At 36.3% G+C, this 17824-nt stretch overlaps 1 protein-coding gene and 2 long non-coding RNA genes across 4 annotated transcripts in view; 1 reads left to right on the plus strand and 2 right to left on the minus strand.

Moving 5' to 3' along the window:
- LOC311291369 overlaps positions 1-17824 on the plus strand; it is a 205932-nt gene that overhangs the window by 136002 nt on the left and 52106 nt on the right. The gene's annotated exons all lie outside the window — the stretch shown is intronic.
- LOC311291355 (putative nuclease HARBI1) lies at positions 193-1933 on the minus strand (the record flags this gene model as incomplete). The annotated part of the gene is made up of 4 exons (XM_084410347.1): positions 1033-1933; positions 837-952; positions 644-755; positions 193-566 (listed from the first exon to the last, which is right to left on the minus strand). The coding sequence occupies exons 1-4, from the start codon at positions 1463-1465 to the stop codon at positions 193-195; spliced, it is 1035 nt and encodes a 344-aa protein (XP_084266473.1). The 5' UTR covers positions 1466-1933.
- LOC311291363 lies at positions 2619-5106 on the minus strand. Of its 2 annotated transcripts, XR_014627548.1 has the most exons (4): positions 4698-5106; positions 4460-4619; positions 4290-4385; positions 2619-3572 (listed from the first exon to the last, which is right to left on the minus strand). It is a non-coding gene; the product is annotated as an uncharacterized lncRNA (long non-coding RNA). The 2 variants fall into 2 exon arrangements; XR_014627549.1 differs by having other exon boundaries at positions 4460-5104.

Here is a 17824-nt window from a genome sequence, read left to right on the forward strand (position 1 = left end):
CATTGTGGTCTTGTAAATTTTTTTATGAATGTCAAGTACACTTTATAGTTATTGATCCAGTGAAGTGGAACTAGAATTTGGGAAGATAACCACAGTGTGTGCTACTGATGCCAAATAAAATGCATGTACACATGAAAAAGTTATATAGCCTACATTATCCTTTATTAAGGGATGGGCTAAATCAAAACTAAATTAACTGAAATAATTTGCAATGTATTGTTCTCTAACAAGTCTACCATTTCTGTTATCTGGAAATATGGCAGCATTGTCCCAATCAACATCCAAAGCAACTCTGGGAGCCCTTTCTTTTCTTAGGCTGGCAATATTGTGCAGCACTGTGCAGGCAACAGTCACGTCGCATGCTCTGTCTGGGGAGACCCTCAGGTGGTGCAGGCACTGAAATCGTGATTTCAGGAGGCCAAAGGTCATTTCAATTCGAGCCCTGGTTTTGGCATGGGCATGGTTGTAAGCTTGCTGTGCTGGGGTTTGGGGGTCTGTAAGGGGAGTCATCAGAAATGTCTCACAGGCATAACCTTTGTCCCCCAGCAGCACACCAGAGAACTCACCTGCGAATACAAAACATAATTCTTACAAGTACTGTACTCTTGATGTTCAAGGTGCTTAAAAAAATGGGGTGGCTTACCTAGAGAGAGTCTCTGGTAAATTCTACTGGCCCGAAAGATTCTGGAGTCATGGACTGAGCCAGGCCACTTTGCCTCTAAATTTGTGATAAGGCAGTCAGCATCACAGATCATCTGTAAAAATATATAGCCTATTAAGGTCATTTAATACACAGAATTATTATGTAGCTGACAGTAACCATAACTCATTCTTACCTGAACATTGACACTGTGGAAGGATTTCCTGTTCACATAATCTCCCTCATGTGCCCCTGAGGGGCGTTGGATACGAATATGGGTGCAATCCACTGTACCAATTACATTAGGAAAAGCTGTAACACAAAATAATGAGTGTCATACTGTGACTGTGCTAATGTAACATTTTGTAGTAATCTGTTATTATTCGTGTTACCTGCAATCTTGTAGAACTCCTCCTTGATGTGGATGAATCTTCTGTGGCCAGGGAAGGTGATAAATATGTGCACAAGAGATTTCAATGCCAGACTTACATTTCTTATTGTGCGGCAAATAGTGGCTTTATTGAGGTTTTCTGCATCACCGACAGAATACAGAAACATGCCACTTGCAAAGAATCGCAGTGCTACGCAGACCATCTGTGGGACAGTGAGAGCATGGCTCCGTGCTGTCCTGTGCTGTATGTTTGGACCCAGCAGCCTACACAAATATCTGATGCCATCACTTGAGAATCTGTACCTCTCAGTCAGATATTCGTCTGAAAAGGCCAATGGGTCTGCCCTATCTCGGAAGACTCTTTCATGCCTGAATGCTCGTCTGAGTATTAAAACTTCCTCATCAACTACATCATTCAACAAAGGGCAAGCCATTGTGAATGGTAAACACACAAATCTTTAGTCTATATATACTACATATTGACCTCGTTACGGACTTAATTGAAACCACATTTGCAACTTCATGAGCCATTTCTTATTATCTCATCAACTGCAATAAAATATAATATATTGATATTTTTTTATCATTCAACAGTACATTTCTACTCTATACTTGCATATATAGATATACATAGTCTATATTCTATTTCTCATATTGTATAGTATAGTTCTTTTGCACTGTGTTGGCATTCATTGTGGACAGCAAAGTAATAATTGCTCAGGAAAATCTGCTTTCCTCACTGTGTGTATGACAATAAACGCTTTAAATCTCGAATAATATATATATTCATCAAACCTCTGACAGTGAAATGAACAGCAGTTTTCAATAATAACTAAAATAACAGTACGCATAATTAGATGAATGACTTTTTTTAAATAATCATATTTTTTTAATGCAGGACCATGAAATGACCAAAACACATTAATATCTAGTAGGATTTAGGGAGGAACTAGCCGATAAATCACTAGGATTAATCTTAGCCCGGTTGTTAGCCTGCTCCAGAGCAGGCTAGCTGCAAAGTGTAAATCTCCATAGTAACTTAATGTAGATTAATTTAGCCTCCCTTCATGCAACCGAGTCAGGGCTAAATTCAGCCAGGATAACTGGAAAATCCCAGCTTAATCCCTTATCTTGCTTTTGTGCAATACCCCCCTGGTCTCGATGGATTGTGGATTAAACACATAAATGGCCGCGAGTGTTATTAGTGAGCAACAGGTTTAGGTGTCAACAGGTGTTGTTCCTTTCGTTTTCCTCTTCTTCGTGTGTTTTACAGGAGGGTTTGGAGCTGAACAGTTGCACACCGACACCTGTAAAATGTAATGAGTTGAGTTAACTTAAAAAAGTGAGGAAACCGATTGCCTTAAATTTATAAGTAAAGTAATGAATTACTTTTGAGTTGGTAAAACTAAATAGTATTTGTAGACTAAACTTAATCATCGAGTACAATTAAGTACTGGTGACTCAAAAGCATTAGTTGAGGTAACTTATTATTAGTGTTCACTTTACTAGTAAATTTAAGGAAACCGATTGCCTCACATTTTTAAGTAAGCTAAACTAACAAAAACGAGTAAAGCAAAAAACGAACTATGTTGTCAAAACATTCATTTTATTGTAACAGTGTACAAAAATAGTTTCTTTAAAGCATTTTTAAAGCAAAAAGGGTTGATGGTGAGTGATTTAAACAACCAATTAATCAACCCTACAATAAAACATTTGTGTTACTGCAAACACACAGATAACTGATTAAAACAGACATTTTTGTTGTGGGTATAGGGATTTGTCACCCATCAATCTGGATACAACACCCAAAATGCAAATATAGACCTAAGACAGTCTTGTTTCTGCTATTATAAACATATGAAAAACAAGTTTCGTTACTGCAGTTTTGGTTTTTGTATCCAGGCTGACAGTTGATTAAATAAAACTCACAAATTACGTCAGAATTGCAACATTTACAGTTTTGCTTTTTAGGATTTGTATCCAGGATGACAAAATTATACATCCAAAGTGTAAAAACAGACCTACAACAACAGTCTTGTTTCTGCAATCAGCTCAAATCTGATTAAAACAACAGATGTTTTTTTAGTTGGATTTGTTTTAATCAGTCACCCATCAACCTGGATACAACATCCAAAATCCAATAACAGACACAAGACTAAATCTTTCTGTTATTACTAACAAACACATCTTGACTAAATAAAGTTTTGGTTTTGCATTCAGGTTGGTAGGTGTCTGATTAAAACTATACCAAAAAATGCAACAACAGACCTACTGCAACACGGTCTTGTTTCTGCCATCAGAAACACAAACGACACACCTTGAACAAAACATCCAATTTATGCAGCAATTACAGTTTTGTTTTTATAGGATTTATACCCAAGCATGTGAAACATTCTCAAGTCCATCCATTGCTATAACACCCTCCAAAATTATTGCTTTATCAGTGACCTCCAATGGCAAACCTTGTGGAGACATAGGGCTGTCCTCTGGCACCCCAGTGAGAATTCCTATTGATACTTGAGGTGCAACAATATCAATGTCCTAAGAAAGACAGAAAAGCAATATTAAAATACATTCTTATATTCCAAACGCAAACAAGTGCATGTTCCTTTTAAAAATTTAAACTGCTTAAGGTGCTGTTAAGTAACTAGTAAATTTGTAACAGGGCTTCAGTGGGAATTGTCAGTGATAATTTGGATCTTTTCAGCAAAAGAATCATTGAAACATTTAATAGCAATGTCTTTAGTAAAACATTTACATCCATCCCATGATCGGTTTGGTTTCAAACATTCCTCAAAATATCTTGAGATCCTTTCCCTATCCTTTTAATGTTTAACTTATTTAATGCGAATTATTGGTCATCGAAAGGCATTTTTGTTGTTACTGCTTAAACCGTCTGTACCAGCAGAGTGAGGCGATAGGGTGGAGAAGGGATGCTGCTAAAACTGTCACGGGACATAGGTAAAGAATGTCTATATATACAGACCTCTTTGCGCTGAGTAGTTGGATTGAAATTGAATTGGAAAAATTCAAGACACTATTCTATATGAGATTTTTATACTTTGAAAACGGTTTCATCCACATTTAAGAGTTATTTGATCAAATGTTATGGAAAACAAAGAATATATTTTACTTTCATTTTATCTATCTTCTATGTGCTTTATATAAGATCTCTTAAATAAACGTAATGCTGACACAAAAATTGGGACATCCTTCTTGTAGCACTTTTTACAGATATTAAATTAGAAGAATACTTACAAAGCATGTTTGGAAGAAGTCTGTAGTGTCTTCCCCAAGAAGGACCGCAAGACCACGGAGAACTGCTGTCCGTCGAGCAGTGACATCAGTGATGTTCTAAGAAATAATATATAAAACATCAAGCTCACCAGTGAAAACAGATCACTTTAAACTTGACAAAAAACACTTACTGCAGACTTCATTTGCATTAGAAACTCCGAGAGCTTTTTTTCCAGCTGTGCCTTTCTTTGATTCGAAAACTTCCAGAAAACGAGAAGTATGTTTATCAAGGGCTGAGAAGAATTCTTGCTTGAGGTTTTTGCTTGTGATCCGGTTGAACTCAGCAATAATCTACGAAAAGGAGAACAAAAGAAGCACATTAAGACTTAAAACATTTTACATGCCCTAGATAAAATGTGTCTTAATTACCTGACTTTCCCTGAAGAGTGCTGGCCATCTTTGTAAAGTCTCTTTTACTGAAGGCTCCTTTTTAACCAACTCTTTTCTTCTTAGCGAAAAAGTTATGTCCATGTACTGTGCTATCAGTGTAGAACTCTTTTCACAGAAATAAACACAGAACTTACACTTCCACTGCATGTCCACTGCACTCTTCAAAGAAACAAACTTCTGCAAAAAAGATAACAGAGTTAACAAAGTATATGGATTAATGGTAACAAGCAATTTGTAAAAACATTATTTTTAGCATCCACTTTAAAAACTTGCATAAAATATTGGTTTCTTTGCAGCACATCTCTTATTTAACATTCTTTTGCATTTTAAGGCATTGAATTAATGGTTTTCGGGTCGATTCGTTTGAAAACAGAGAAAGGCAATCTAAACTGGCTCACGAATCACTAATTTGTTCAGTATATGGTCTGAAGGCACGTGAGGTGTTTAAAATCAGAATGAGTTTTTAGTCTTAAGAAAAACAAAAGTTTTTCTTAGACACACGTGCTTACAGAATATATAACCTTACACGTTATTGTATGTATTTTAGAACAGAAGGCAAAAATCCTGTATACTATGCTCAAATGTTCAATTGCAGGTATGAGTAACGTTACTCATGTAAAGAGCTTCACCCGTCCATCACTAATCTGAAAAAAGTTGTTTATATATGAAGAGTTTCATTGCAAAACGAGATATATCCATTTTGAGAAATGTTGGTTATTTGACATTATTATTTAAGACATCAACAGTCAAGTTCATTCACAGTTTTTTGTACATTAAACTATTACTTGAGCTCAGTGAAGGCCAGGGACACAATATTCTTCAAATCCAGGATATTTTTTTATTTAATTTTATGTCCATAAATAGTTCATAAGTCAAAAACCATGCCAAAATGCAACATATTTATCTTAACATTGTCAAACATCTTAAATTGGTTAAAAAAACAATACATCATAAATATATGGAATAGTATATACAAAGATTGATTAATAATAATAAGATTCTGATTTAGTTTTGGCCAGAACATACACAACATAACTTTTTTTTTTTTTTTTTTGCAAAACGCTATATATCCACCTTAGGCTATATTTTACTAGGCTGCTATAATACCATTAAGAAAAGCTAGTGAATCAATGTTTTGTTTTGTTTGTGTGTGTGTGTGTGTGTGTGTGTGTGTGTGTGTGTGTGTGTGTGTGTGTGCGTGTGTGTATACGTGACTGACAGCTCGCCTACAGTATTAAATGGTAAACGTTATTGCGTTTTGCAACCGAACTCTTCATATATAAACGACATCAACACTAATTATAAACTTGTTAATTTTCCATTGCATACCTTTTCCTTTTACTCAAGTAATTATTAAGACTATAACTTCAACTAATAATTTACACAAGTTTTTGTTACTCTATCCACCTCTGTAACTTGTCTGTTGACCTAAAACACAATTTATCTTAAAGCGAGACGATTACCAATTGTTAGATTGCTAAGAGCAATCCAAGGTCATCCATCGATTTTATATCAATATTTTAACAAATACTACTGTTTATGAACTTTGATTGGTATATTGTTATTTTGTAATGAAAATGTAGCAGTTAAACTATAAAAAAAAGAGACTCACCTCATCATGCTCTCATCCAGCCACGTACAAATTAATGAACCGGCTATCTGAACCGCGTGTGTAGTCTTCTTCTTCTTCGTCCAATTAATGAGCTCTTACTCCTTTGGAGTATTACCGCCACCTACTGTATATCTGGTGCATTCACAATACTTAAACTTTTAAGTTGAGCTAAATGAACAAGTTGAGTTTAAGCACTTTGTGTGGGGAAAAAGTTGGAATTACTTAGTTAAACTAAGTAATGCCAACAAACTTAATAAAGTAAGTTAAGTTTACTTAATCATTTTAGTAAGCTCAGCAATTACATTTTACAGTGTAGGAGCGGGATATTATAACACATATATCTCTAAATATCTCACATATATATCCCCCCCCCCCCCCACACACACACACACACACAAAAAGTGTGTTTTTTATTATATTTTTCTGGATTCTGTTTTATGATTTAATACAACCCAGTTAACAATATTTGGTTCCCAGAACGTTATTTTCAGGTTCCGAGAACGTTCCCTGTTGGTTAGCTAGGAAAGTTTTCTTTACGTTAATAGAACGTTCCCTATAGGTTAGGGGAACGTTCCCGGAAGGTTCTCGGAACGTTATAAAAAATAAATTAAAAATCTTTAATATTTATATAATTTCTATATTATAATTTATAATATAAGTATAACATAAATTATAAATCTAAATTAGGTTGTAAAGTGAGTTGAAAATACGTATTTTTCAGGCCTTATTTCAACCGTGAATTCATGATTATATTTAATATTCATAATAAAACAATTCATAAAAGATTTGCAGACCATTTATTGACACATCAGATACATCTTTCACATAAAAAACACGTTCCTGATCACATCTTAAGTCTGCATTTGATCAAGCATAAAAACAGTTATTTGTGAAATATTACTACAGTAAAAATAACTTTTCATAAATATACATGTAAATATACAGTAATGTGTAATTTATTCATGTGATGCAAAGCTGAATTTTCAGCATCATTACTTCAGTCTTCAGTGTCACATGATCCTTCAGAAATCATTATAATATGATTTGATTCTCAAGAAAATTTATTATTATCAGTTGTACGGCTTCATATTTTTGTGGAAACTACGATACAGGTTTCAGTATTCTTTGAATAGAACTTTCAAAAGAGCAACATTTATTTGAAACAATTTTGTTAAAACAATTGTAAAGGTTTTACTGTGACGTATCAAATTTTTCTTTTCTGTATAAACATTTTTTCAAAACAATTATGTCACGGTGTGGGTTTTGTGTCTTGTTCCTTGTTCTTGTCTGTCATGTAATTCCCTGCTTGTCATGTGATCCTGCCATGTGTCTTGTCCCATGTTCAGCTGTTCCCCGTTATGTTGATTAGTCTTCCCAGGTGTTTCAGTTTAACCACGCCCCCTTGTTATCTTGTTTAGCTTGTGTTCCCTTGTATTTAAGCCCTGTGTTTTAGTTCAGTCCTTGTGAGTTCTTGATGTTGTAACGTTTGCTGTTGTCTCCTTGTTGTTCCTGTCCTGAGTGTTCTGTCATGTACCCTGGATTACCTGTTTGTTTGTTTGTTTATTAAAGTGCTTGTGATTGGATTCACTCTCCGCTTCATTCCTGCCTGCATCGTTACAAATAAATCTTAAAAATATTGAAAATGTTTATAAAACAGAACAATTGCGCAAACAATTACGTCTTTATTCACAAATGATGTATCTCCGACGCATGAGATGGCTGGCTCTCTCGCCAACACATCCCTGATGAATCGTGGTGCTCCGTGAACACGTGTCAGAGATGTATATTTTGTGAATAAAGATGCAATGGGTTTTTTTGCACACACAATGCATAAAGTTGAGGTTAAACCACTGGAGTCATATTGATTATTGTTATAATGTCTTTACTACATTGAAAGTTGTAGTTGCATAAACTGTGAAATGGAGGGACAGAAAGCTCTCAGATTTCATTAGAAAGATCTACATTTGTGTTTCAAAGATGAACGAAAGTCTTACAGGTTTGCAACGACATGAAGGTGAGTGATGAAAATGTTTGGTAATGTTTGACGCATTAGGTAAATCAGTTCCTCAGGGGCACCAGTAGATCTCTTCCTGATCTCTGATCTTCTGCTCCTTCCACCATCCCAGTCCTGGATTATTGAGCCACGACAGAAGTTTCCACTTTGAATGCTTTAGCCAGGCTGTTTTTTCTCCAGCATCTAAAGTGAGAAAGAAAACAATAACCAAAATGTAAATGTAAAAAAACAATGGTTGTCCAAAATGTGAAGTATACACTTGAGGTTTCCCTCTACATCAGTGATCTCAAACTCAATTCCTGGAGGGCCACAGCTCTGCACAGTTTTGCTCCAACCCTAATCAAACACACCTGATCCAGCTAATCAAGGTCTTCAGGATTACTAGAAACTTCCTTGCAGGTGTGAGTTGGAGCTGGTTGGAGCTAAACTATGCAGAGCTGTGGCCCTCCAGGAATTGAGTTTGAGACCACTGCTCTACATATTTGTGGAAGATTTCAGTCATAGATAAATTGTAAATGTTTGCTTGATTAGACATTACCTGTCTAGCGACGTATGCTTATGCTGAAATATAATATTGGTTTGTGTTTTAAAATCAGCTATCACATGTCATTTTGTAGCGAACTGTCTCGTGTGATTAAAGTTTTGAGCTTCAGAACTTCCGATTACATAGTGAGTTTTTAGGGAGCGAATGTTTCAGTGCACTGTAAGGATTTTGTGATAAAGACGGCCCTTAACCACTGACTACTGAGCTAGAGACCTGAGTGATATGCACCCAGAGTTATGCACCTTGATTAGCTTGTTCAGGTGTGCTGGACTAGGTTGGAGTAAACCTCTGCATGTAAGTGGACCTTGAGAGACAATGTTGAGATCTCCTGCAATATGAGTTTCTGGTGATCCTGGATCGGCTGCTCAGGTCTGCTTAATTGGGTTTGGAGATAAACTCTGTGATCAGGACTAGATGGCAAACAATACTGTAAAGGGGAGAAGACAAACAATATTATTACTGTATGTTATAAATAATTTGTTCTGTGTTCATCTGCTTACCTGTACAAAGTATGCATCATAAATAAGCGGTATATATTGGATTTGATCTTTTAATAACACTGTTTTACTATATAAATACTAACTACAAACCTGATAAAAATGACTGGGCAGTGGAGGAAAGCCTTATTTTGCCCTCCAGGTGGGCGTAATGGTGTGACGTCACATGATAACTATGAATTAACCATACAGTGCTACTTTTAGGTTAAATAAATTAGCTTATTTCCATTCATCCATTGACCAATTGTCAGCAAAACCTTTACAAAACTACAAAATCTCTCATCTACACATAAGATGTGATTAAAAGGCCAAAATTACAGCTCAAGTCTATAGTTTACCTAAATTAACGTTACCTTTAGTTAGCCTAACAGTTGAGATTTTTTTTTGTTTTTTTAATTCAACAATTGCACAGTTTACAGGAACGTTCATCTCCATTATAAAAATGACATATTGTGCAGTTTCCAACATTGCAGGTGTTTTAACATAAACAAAACATAAACAAAAGACTCACATCATCACATTTTGCCAGGGGAAGTACGGATTTACAAAAAGATATCAAAGTGTTTACAAACATTCACAGTTTTTGTTGCTTTTTGATTAAGAGAATACTTAATCGTGTTGACATATTGCTTGACCTCATTGTTAAAAGCAATAAAAGATGTTTTGGAATGCGCAAACTTACATTTATGAATGTAAAATTTTTCCAAGAGAATAATGAGATTAATAATGAAAGTTTCATCAGGCCTAGTCTTAGTTCTGTTGAGGTCATAAAGCCCAAAAAGAACATCCTTCCAAAACAACTTGAAATCTTTCTCAATTTTTTCTGCAATAAAATTACAAATGTCAGACCAGAAACTTTGGACAAAAGGGCAGTGCCAAAACAAATGGGTAACTGTTTCAATATTCATAAAGCAGAAAGTGCACATTACATCAATGTCTTTTTTAGACGGGTAAAACTTATTTTAAATGATATTTCTCTAATTTTGTTGGTCAGCAGATATCGGTTGGGTAAGAGCCAGACCTTCTTCCAGTCAATGTTTTGCACAAATTTATTCCAGTATGGAACCACATATGGGACTGTGATAATATCTGTTTTGAACAGGGATCTAATTAGTTTATTGTTCTTACCATTGTTACAAGAAAAACAAATCTTACCAACTGAAGTGTCAGTCAGCGATAGCAAAGTTAGTTCTTGTGTGTCCAATCTTGGTTGAGCTCTATATAACATGCAGACACCAGAAGAAATTGCTCCAAAGACTTTGGCATAATCTCCAGGAGACACAGGAATTTTGTATTCTTCTAGAAACTCATTATAAGAGTAAAGACAACCAGCCCTGTTAAATAATTGGTCAACAAAAATAATGTTATTATTAAACCAGTAATCAATAAATAAAGATTTGTGTTTAAACAGTATGTCTTTGTTGTTCCATATGTAATATTTGTTGGGTGAAAAGTTGTGTTTGAAAATAAGAGACCATGAAAGGAAGGCCTGGCGGTGAAAGGATGACATTTTTATCGGGACTTTATCAATATTATAATTACAGGTTAAGAAATAGCTCAACCCACCCAGTTTTGACAGAATATGACATGGTATGACATTCCAAATAGAATTAGGGTTTTTAAAGAAATGTTTCAACCAATTTACTTTAAAAGTATTATTAAGAGTACAGAAATCGATAAAGTTTAATGGGCATTTACAAAATGGAAAAGATAACTTTCATAGTGAACCTAAAGATAGACCTATTTGTTAATCACTGGGAAAAATGGGAAAAATATGCTAAACAGAACATGCCTGAGATTACATAAATCATTATCTGCTCTTAGTTGACGAGAATGCTACAGGTCGATATGGATGCCTTTGCTCTTATTTCATTTTATTTTCTAATATATAATTACTTGAATTAATCCAAATTCTGATAACGATATGCTACTTTTGTTAACTCTCTGGGTGTTCAGTGGTTATATTTTGTTTCTGTTCATCTTATTTCTTTTCCTAAAAAAAAAGGGATGGAGACAAAACGAGTAATGTCCTTGAAAATATTTGCCATATTTGTTCTTTTTCTAACAAACATGATTGTAGACTCACAATCTGACAAATGTGCTCTGTACCGTCTCATATCCTTTTAATAAAAACATAATAAAAAAAATAAAAAAAATCGATAAAGTTTAATCCACCCTTTTCATAGTCATTTGTTAGAACAGACTTCTTCACATGATGAGTTCTATTTTTCCATAAGAAGATAAAAAGTAGCTTGTCAATCTCAGATATATGTTTTTTGTCCACATACAGAGATAGAGCTGGATATGTTAACCGTGATAAACCTTCTGCCTTAGACAGTAGGGTTCTGCCTCTGAGGGAGAGATCCCGTAACAGCCACTGGTTCAGCTTTTTTCTGGTTCTTTGAATAATAGGGTTGAAATTCAATAAAGTCCTTTTTTGTTGGTCCTTGGTAATTGTGATACCTAAGTGAGCAAGTTCACTTTTGACTGGGATACTACAAATGGAAGATTTCATGCAGTCCTTAATAGACATGATTTCACACTTATTGATATTCAGCCTTAAGCCAGAGGCCATGGAACATTTTTCTATGGTATTTATTGCAACAGAGACTTGATTTTCATCTCTAAGAAAGAGAGTGGTATTGTCCGCCAGTTGAGATATAATAAGCTCTCTACCTATTGATGCCGTTTATCTCACTTGATTTAATATGATCAGACAAAAGCTGGGCAACCAATAGGAAGAGGTAAGGCGAAGCCGGGCACCCTTGTTGGATGCCTCTAGAGACATTGAATCTGGGAGACATACCACCTGTTAGTCTAATTGAGCTATTACTATTGTTATATAGACTTTTAATAGCTGATTGATCATTCTAAAACTGATTGTGTTTCGTCTATGATGGAGTCCAGAACAGACCGTAATCTTCTAGCCAATAAGAGAGCTAAGATTTTATAATCGTTGTTAAGTAAACAAATTGGGCGCCAATTATCTAAAAATAATTTGTCCTTGTTTGGGTTAGGAATTAGGACTGTTATTCCTTGGGTCAGAGAGGTGGGGAGGCATTCGTTTTCAATGGATTCTATGAAGACTTTCAATAAAAAAGGGGACAGTTCAGCGATAAAAGATTTATACAATTCGGAAGATAGCCCATCACACCCAGGCGATTTGTTATTTTTTAGTTGGTTTAAAGCTTGCTGTACTTCTTAGGCATGTCACAGTGCTCTCTATCCACTTCGCTTATCATCTTCACTGAAAGGGAGTTAAAAAAATTATCAGACACAGTTGGGCTAAATTGAGAGCTATACAATTCTTTATAAAATTTTGAACAAAACTCTGATATTTTACGATGATCTTCAGTGATAGCTCCATTAATATTCAACTTACTGATACTGTTGTTGGTGGAACGATATTTCTCTAGACTAAAGAAATAACGAGAGTTTTGTTCGCCTTCTTCTAACCACTTAGAGCGAGACCTGATAAAGGCACCCTTTGCTTTTTGCCGATACATTTCATCAAGTTTAATTTGTGAGTAAGATAACCCTTCTTTTTCCTCCTTTGTTAGGGAGTCAGAATCTCTGCAGGATAATTTTGTTATATTAGAGAAAATCTTTAACTCCTCCGCTTTCCTGGCTTTGACTGTTTCAGCACCAAACTTTCTTAAATATTTTCCTATCTCATATTTGAGCAGGTCCCAGTTGAGCCCAAAACAGTTTTCTTTGTTTGCTTTAGACCAATAAAGTGAAATCATATCCTTAATCTTATATTGGACTACCCCATTTTGCAGTGCAGAACAGTTGAGCTTCCAATAGCTTGAGCGTGTGGCAAGGGTAGAACCAGCTGAGATATTAAGAGATATGCATATGGCTTTATGATCAGTTAAGGGAGTAGGGCAGATGCTATCATCAACATAATCCTTGTTTAAACTGTCAGATATAAGCCAATAGTCCAGTCGTGATTGCCTGGAGCCTGATTTATTGCACCAGGTATACAATCTGCTATTAGGATTCTTCTCTCTCCATATATCTATCAGTTTAAATCTTCTTATAAAGTCAGTCAAGTATGAGTCTGAACTGTTATGCTGAGAAGGTGGACTTTTATCTATAGAACCGTCTAGAATAATGTTAAAATCACCTCCTCACAATATAAACGCATTTGGGAATCTAACCAACCAACCTGTAAAAATGTTTTCAATTGACAACAAAAGGTTCACATTTTCTTTCTTGGTATTGTACCCATAAATATTAGAAACTACGTAGGTTGAGTCATTGTGTTCAATAACTTGGCAAATAAAGTGACCGTCTGGGTCACATTGTGTGGTCAAGACATTTCCATTAAACCTGTTATTTAAAGAGGCTACCCCAGCTGACCGCTCTGTTCCGTGGGAGAGCCATATAGTATTTCCCCATTGAGACCTCCAAAAGTTAGAATTGTCCTCATTAGAGTGAGATTCTTGAAAATAGATAAAGTCTGATTTGAATTGTTTTGCGAACAAAAATAAAGCTTTTCTCTTAACACTATTACGAAGACCCCTGGCATTTAGTGAGACAATTGATAAAGACAAAAAATAAGAACTATGAAAGATAAAGAACTTAAACTTAGAAAAGCCTTGGTTAAATACTACTAGTGTTGATAAGTAACAGTGGGCTGTCGAGATCGGCACCATATTTAGCAATATAACTCAGCACCATAATATAACCTTGACATCACTCACGTAAAAGAAGAATAATGTGCTATATCATATAACCGTAGAAGTAAGAAACGTGTAAACAATATACCTTTTTTTGAACCAGCAGGAACTTCACCTGCTATAATCTAAGTAACACAAAATTTTACCCTGAGATAAAACAATTCAGAGTAATTATCCTGGAATGACCTGAACACGAGGCACTTATAGGCCAACCTTCTGATCTAAGCTTGGCAGATGAATTTCCGAACCGTTCACGAATCCTTTTCCTCCCACGAAGTAGGCCGTTTTTCCTTCATCCCGAGCTTTCTTTATGTGCGGCCACAGTTTTTGTCTGTTCTCTCTGTCCTCTTGGGTTAAGTCCTCTGAGAAGCGAAGACCGTTGTTTTGGAGATAAGAGTTGTTTTTTGCTGCTTTCCAAACTGGATCCCTGTATCTTCGAGAGATAAATCTCATGACAACGCCTCTAGGTTTCGTCTGATCTTGTCGAAGTTTTCCCGCCCGGTGCGCGACGTCTATAGCAGCAGGGAGCCTTTCCTTTTCCTGCGGTAGAATCGCCTGACAAACACATAGACAGTAAAAGAAATGGACACAGCGACCCCATTGGAACTCAATTGAGACAAGTGAAGCCCATTTTTAGCGATTTCTTAGCACTTCCTTTCCTGACGCGCAGACTCAAACCGAGCAAAGCTTTACACGGACCACGTGAGCAACCCGTCTGTCTTCTAGTAGCTGTGCCAAGAGAAACCTGAATCATTCCCTTCCGAATCTTGCAGAGACGGAGAGTGTGAGTAGGAGCTGTCCATAAGCTTGGAGCAGGAGCAACTTTTGCTAGGTATTCTGATTAATTATATTGTCATTTTGCCTCCACGTCCCCCCGATTGCCCGCGAGCTTCTCCTCCCGTCCATACGGTAATCTCTCTACTGTGCGACAGAGAGTCGCGTGGTTATGACGCAATCATTAGCCTACTTTTACAAAAACTGCTTCTACGGGGCCATAACATAAGCTACAAGGTAATGGAGACTTTTATACATTTTCGTGTTTCTTTAGAAATAAATAATGGACAAATGGAGTCTTTAAATGCCTCAGATGTAAAGTTATTCGCTGTCAAAGTGACGCCAAAATGAATGGGAGTCAATGGGATGCTAACTGCAGGTGAAGTTCTGCTACAAGATGGTGGCACGCGGCCGACTTCAACTTCCGGTCGACTTCCTTCCCCCCTGGACAAACACTGGTTACTCGAGCCCGCACATCCTCCTCCCTGTCCTCTGTCAGCCCTTGGAGCCGCAGGTTCTGTATCGTTCCAGCTCACTAACCCGGTTCATGGTTTTCAAAGCAGAATCCTCGTTCCTTTGCACCCTCTTCTCAATGTAAACCACCTTTGCATTTAAGACTTTAATGTCGCCGTGTACAGATTCCACCATTTTTTCGAGGGTGTCGCTCCTGTCGTTAATAAGATCAGCCAAGGAGCGCACTGCATCGTCTGAGCCGAACCCGGCTTCTCTAGTAAAAGTTGGTTTCTTATGGAGCGGAGGCTTACTTGGCGTTATGGGCAAGGGCGGGAATTCTTCTTCGAGGCTTGTTTGCTGGTTGTAATCCATTCCGTCGTTGGTATACTCGTGGTCGCTAGCTAAGCAGCTAGCCCCCTCCTCGTTTGACATGGAATCGTTAGGCCGCTTCTGTCCGGACTTTCTAGGCATTTATAGTCGTGTTCGTTTAGTCTTTCGCTGAGAGTTTGTGTTAATCTTTTCTTGTAAATTATTTCAACTGCATTTGCAGAGGCTGGCGGCCAATATGTGCTTTAAATCCGGTTTGATGCCGAGAGCTCGTAACGTTGCGGCTATTCACTCCGCCATCTTGCTGGAGCCCCCCCTAACAGTTGAGATGCTAACGGACTTTTGCGAAGACACTAAACCATTTCTATAAAGTAAATATTCAACTGAAGCGAGTCATTTACATCAAAGAAAGGGTAACACTTTACTTGAAGGGGTGTGCATAAGACTGACATGACACCGTCATAATCATGACATGATACATGTCATAAATATGAAGGTCTTATGCATGTTTATGACAACTGTCATTAAGTGTCATTCGCTCAATTATGACATTTTTTAATGCAAATATGACATTGTGTGAGATGTCTTTGTTTTGGCAACTTGACATTACTAAGACAACACAACCTGTCATAATTTTGTCATAAACATGACATAGCAGATTAATTCTCAAACTTAACAAACCACTTAGGCTTTAGGGGTTAACATTTCATTAAACTGTCATGTGGTTGGTTTTGACATTGGCTGCCATGAAGCCATTATAACATTTTAATGACAAATTAAATTTGTACCACTGTACTTGAGGTCAAGAAAAACATTCATGACACAGTTATAATGGCTTCATGACAGCCAGTGTCAAAACTAACCACCTGACAGTTTAATGAAATGCTAACCCATAAAGCTAAGTGGTTTCTGAAGTTTGATAATTCATCTGCTATGTCATGTTTATGACAATTTATGTTGTCTTGGTAATGTCAAGTTGTCATGACAAAGACACTGACTGGTTATGATGTATTGGTTTATGTCAAGTTGTCATAACAAAGACATCTCAAACAATGTCATATTCGCATTAAAAATGTCATAATTGAGCGAATGACACTTAATGACAGTTGTCATAAACATGCATAAGACCTCCTTCATATTTATGACATCTGCCATGTCATGATTATGAAGGTACCATGTCAGTCTTATGCACACCCCTTCAAGTAAAGTGTTACCAAAGAAAGTCTCAGAAACATTTGTATGTACTATTTGTGTAATTGTATGGACTAAACTTGCCTTAAAGTAGTTAAAACAGTGAGTTTCGCTGATTGCCAGTTGAGCTGCTGCCTCGTTTCCATGGTAACGCCCTCTGCTCCAGTTCAAATGCGGCTTGAATGTTCAGCGCGCGCGCGCCCATTAAAACACGGTAGAAGTCACGCAGCATTTACATAAATTTAGTGAATTATTTGATAATCAGCTAAAATATCCTGAAACTTGATACATTATTAAGTGGATAGGCCTGTGGCCATCGCAAACTGTAAATGGAATGAGAATATATTATGAAAGCATTGAAAATGTAAAACAATGTTTGAAGTCATTTATATATAGGCTACATTATAATTTAATAGGCCTGCCCTACCTTTAGAAATGGTAAACGTGGTGTAGAAACAAAATAGCAAAAACTGCATGATATAATTCTGAACATATTTTCTCATATACACAAATTTACACGAGGAACAATTGATAAGCTTTATGTTCTAACTAAGTATTGTTTAAATGTATTTCAAATATACAAAATGTATTTCAATATATTTAACAGTGCTTCACATATACAGTATGTGAATATATTAATATGCAGTTATTAATAGGCTATTTAAGTGATGTTGTTTCGGTGTTTAAACTACTGTGATGTTTAATGTTTTTATGGATGCATTATAGGCATATTTAATGTAGTAATTGTTAACAAAATGTTTAGAAATAGGTGTAGGTAATAATATTCAGCACAAGCGTTTTCAACGAGATATATAATAAACCACCAGGGAGCGCCTTTTGCTGGATTTATGCCAAATCATGTAGGTATATGGTTTGCGAAGGTATGATATTAAAATAATAACCTGCAGTCAGAGAACGTTCCCAGAACGGGAACCTTAGGGGAGCGTTCTGTGTTTACTGGGAAATGTAGCCTATCATCAAATATGGCGTCTTTTGAAATGAATTAAAA

This window comes from Rutilus rutilus (assembly GCF_951802725.1).
Source record: "Rutilus rutilus genome assembly, chromosome: 6".
In the NCBI taxonomy this organism is placed as follows: domain Eukaryota; kingdom Metazoa; phylum Chordata; class Actinopteri; order Cypriniformes; family Leuciscidae; genus Rutilus; species Rutilus rutilus.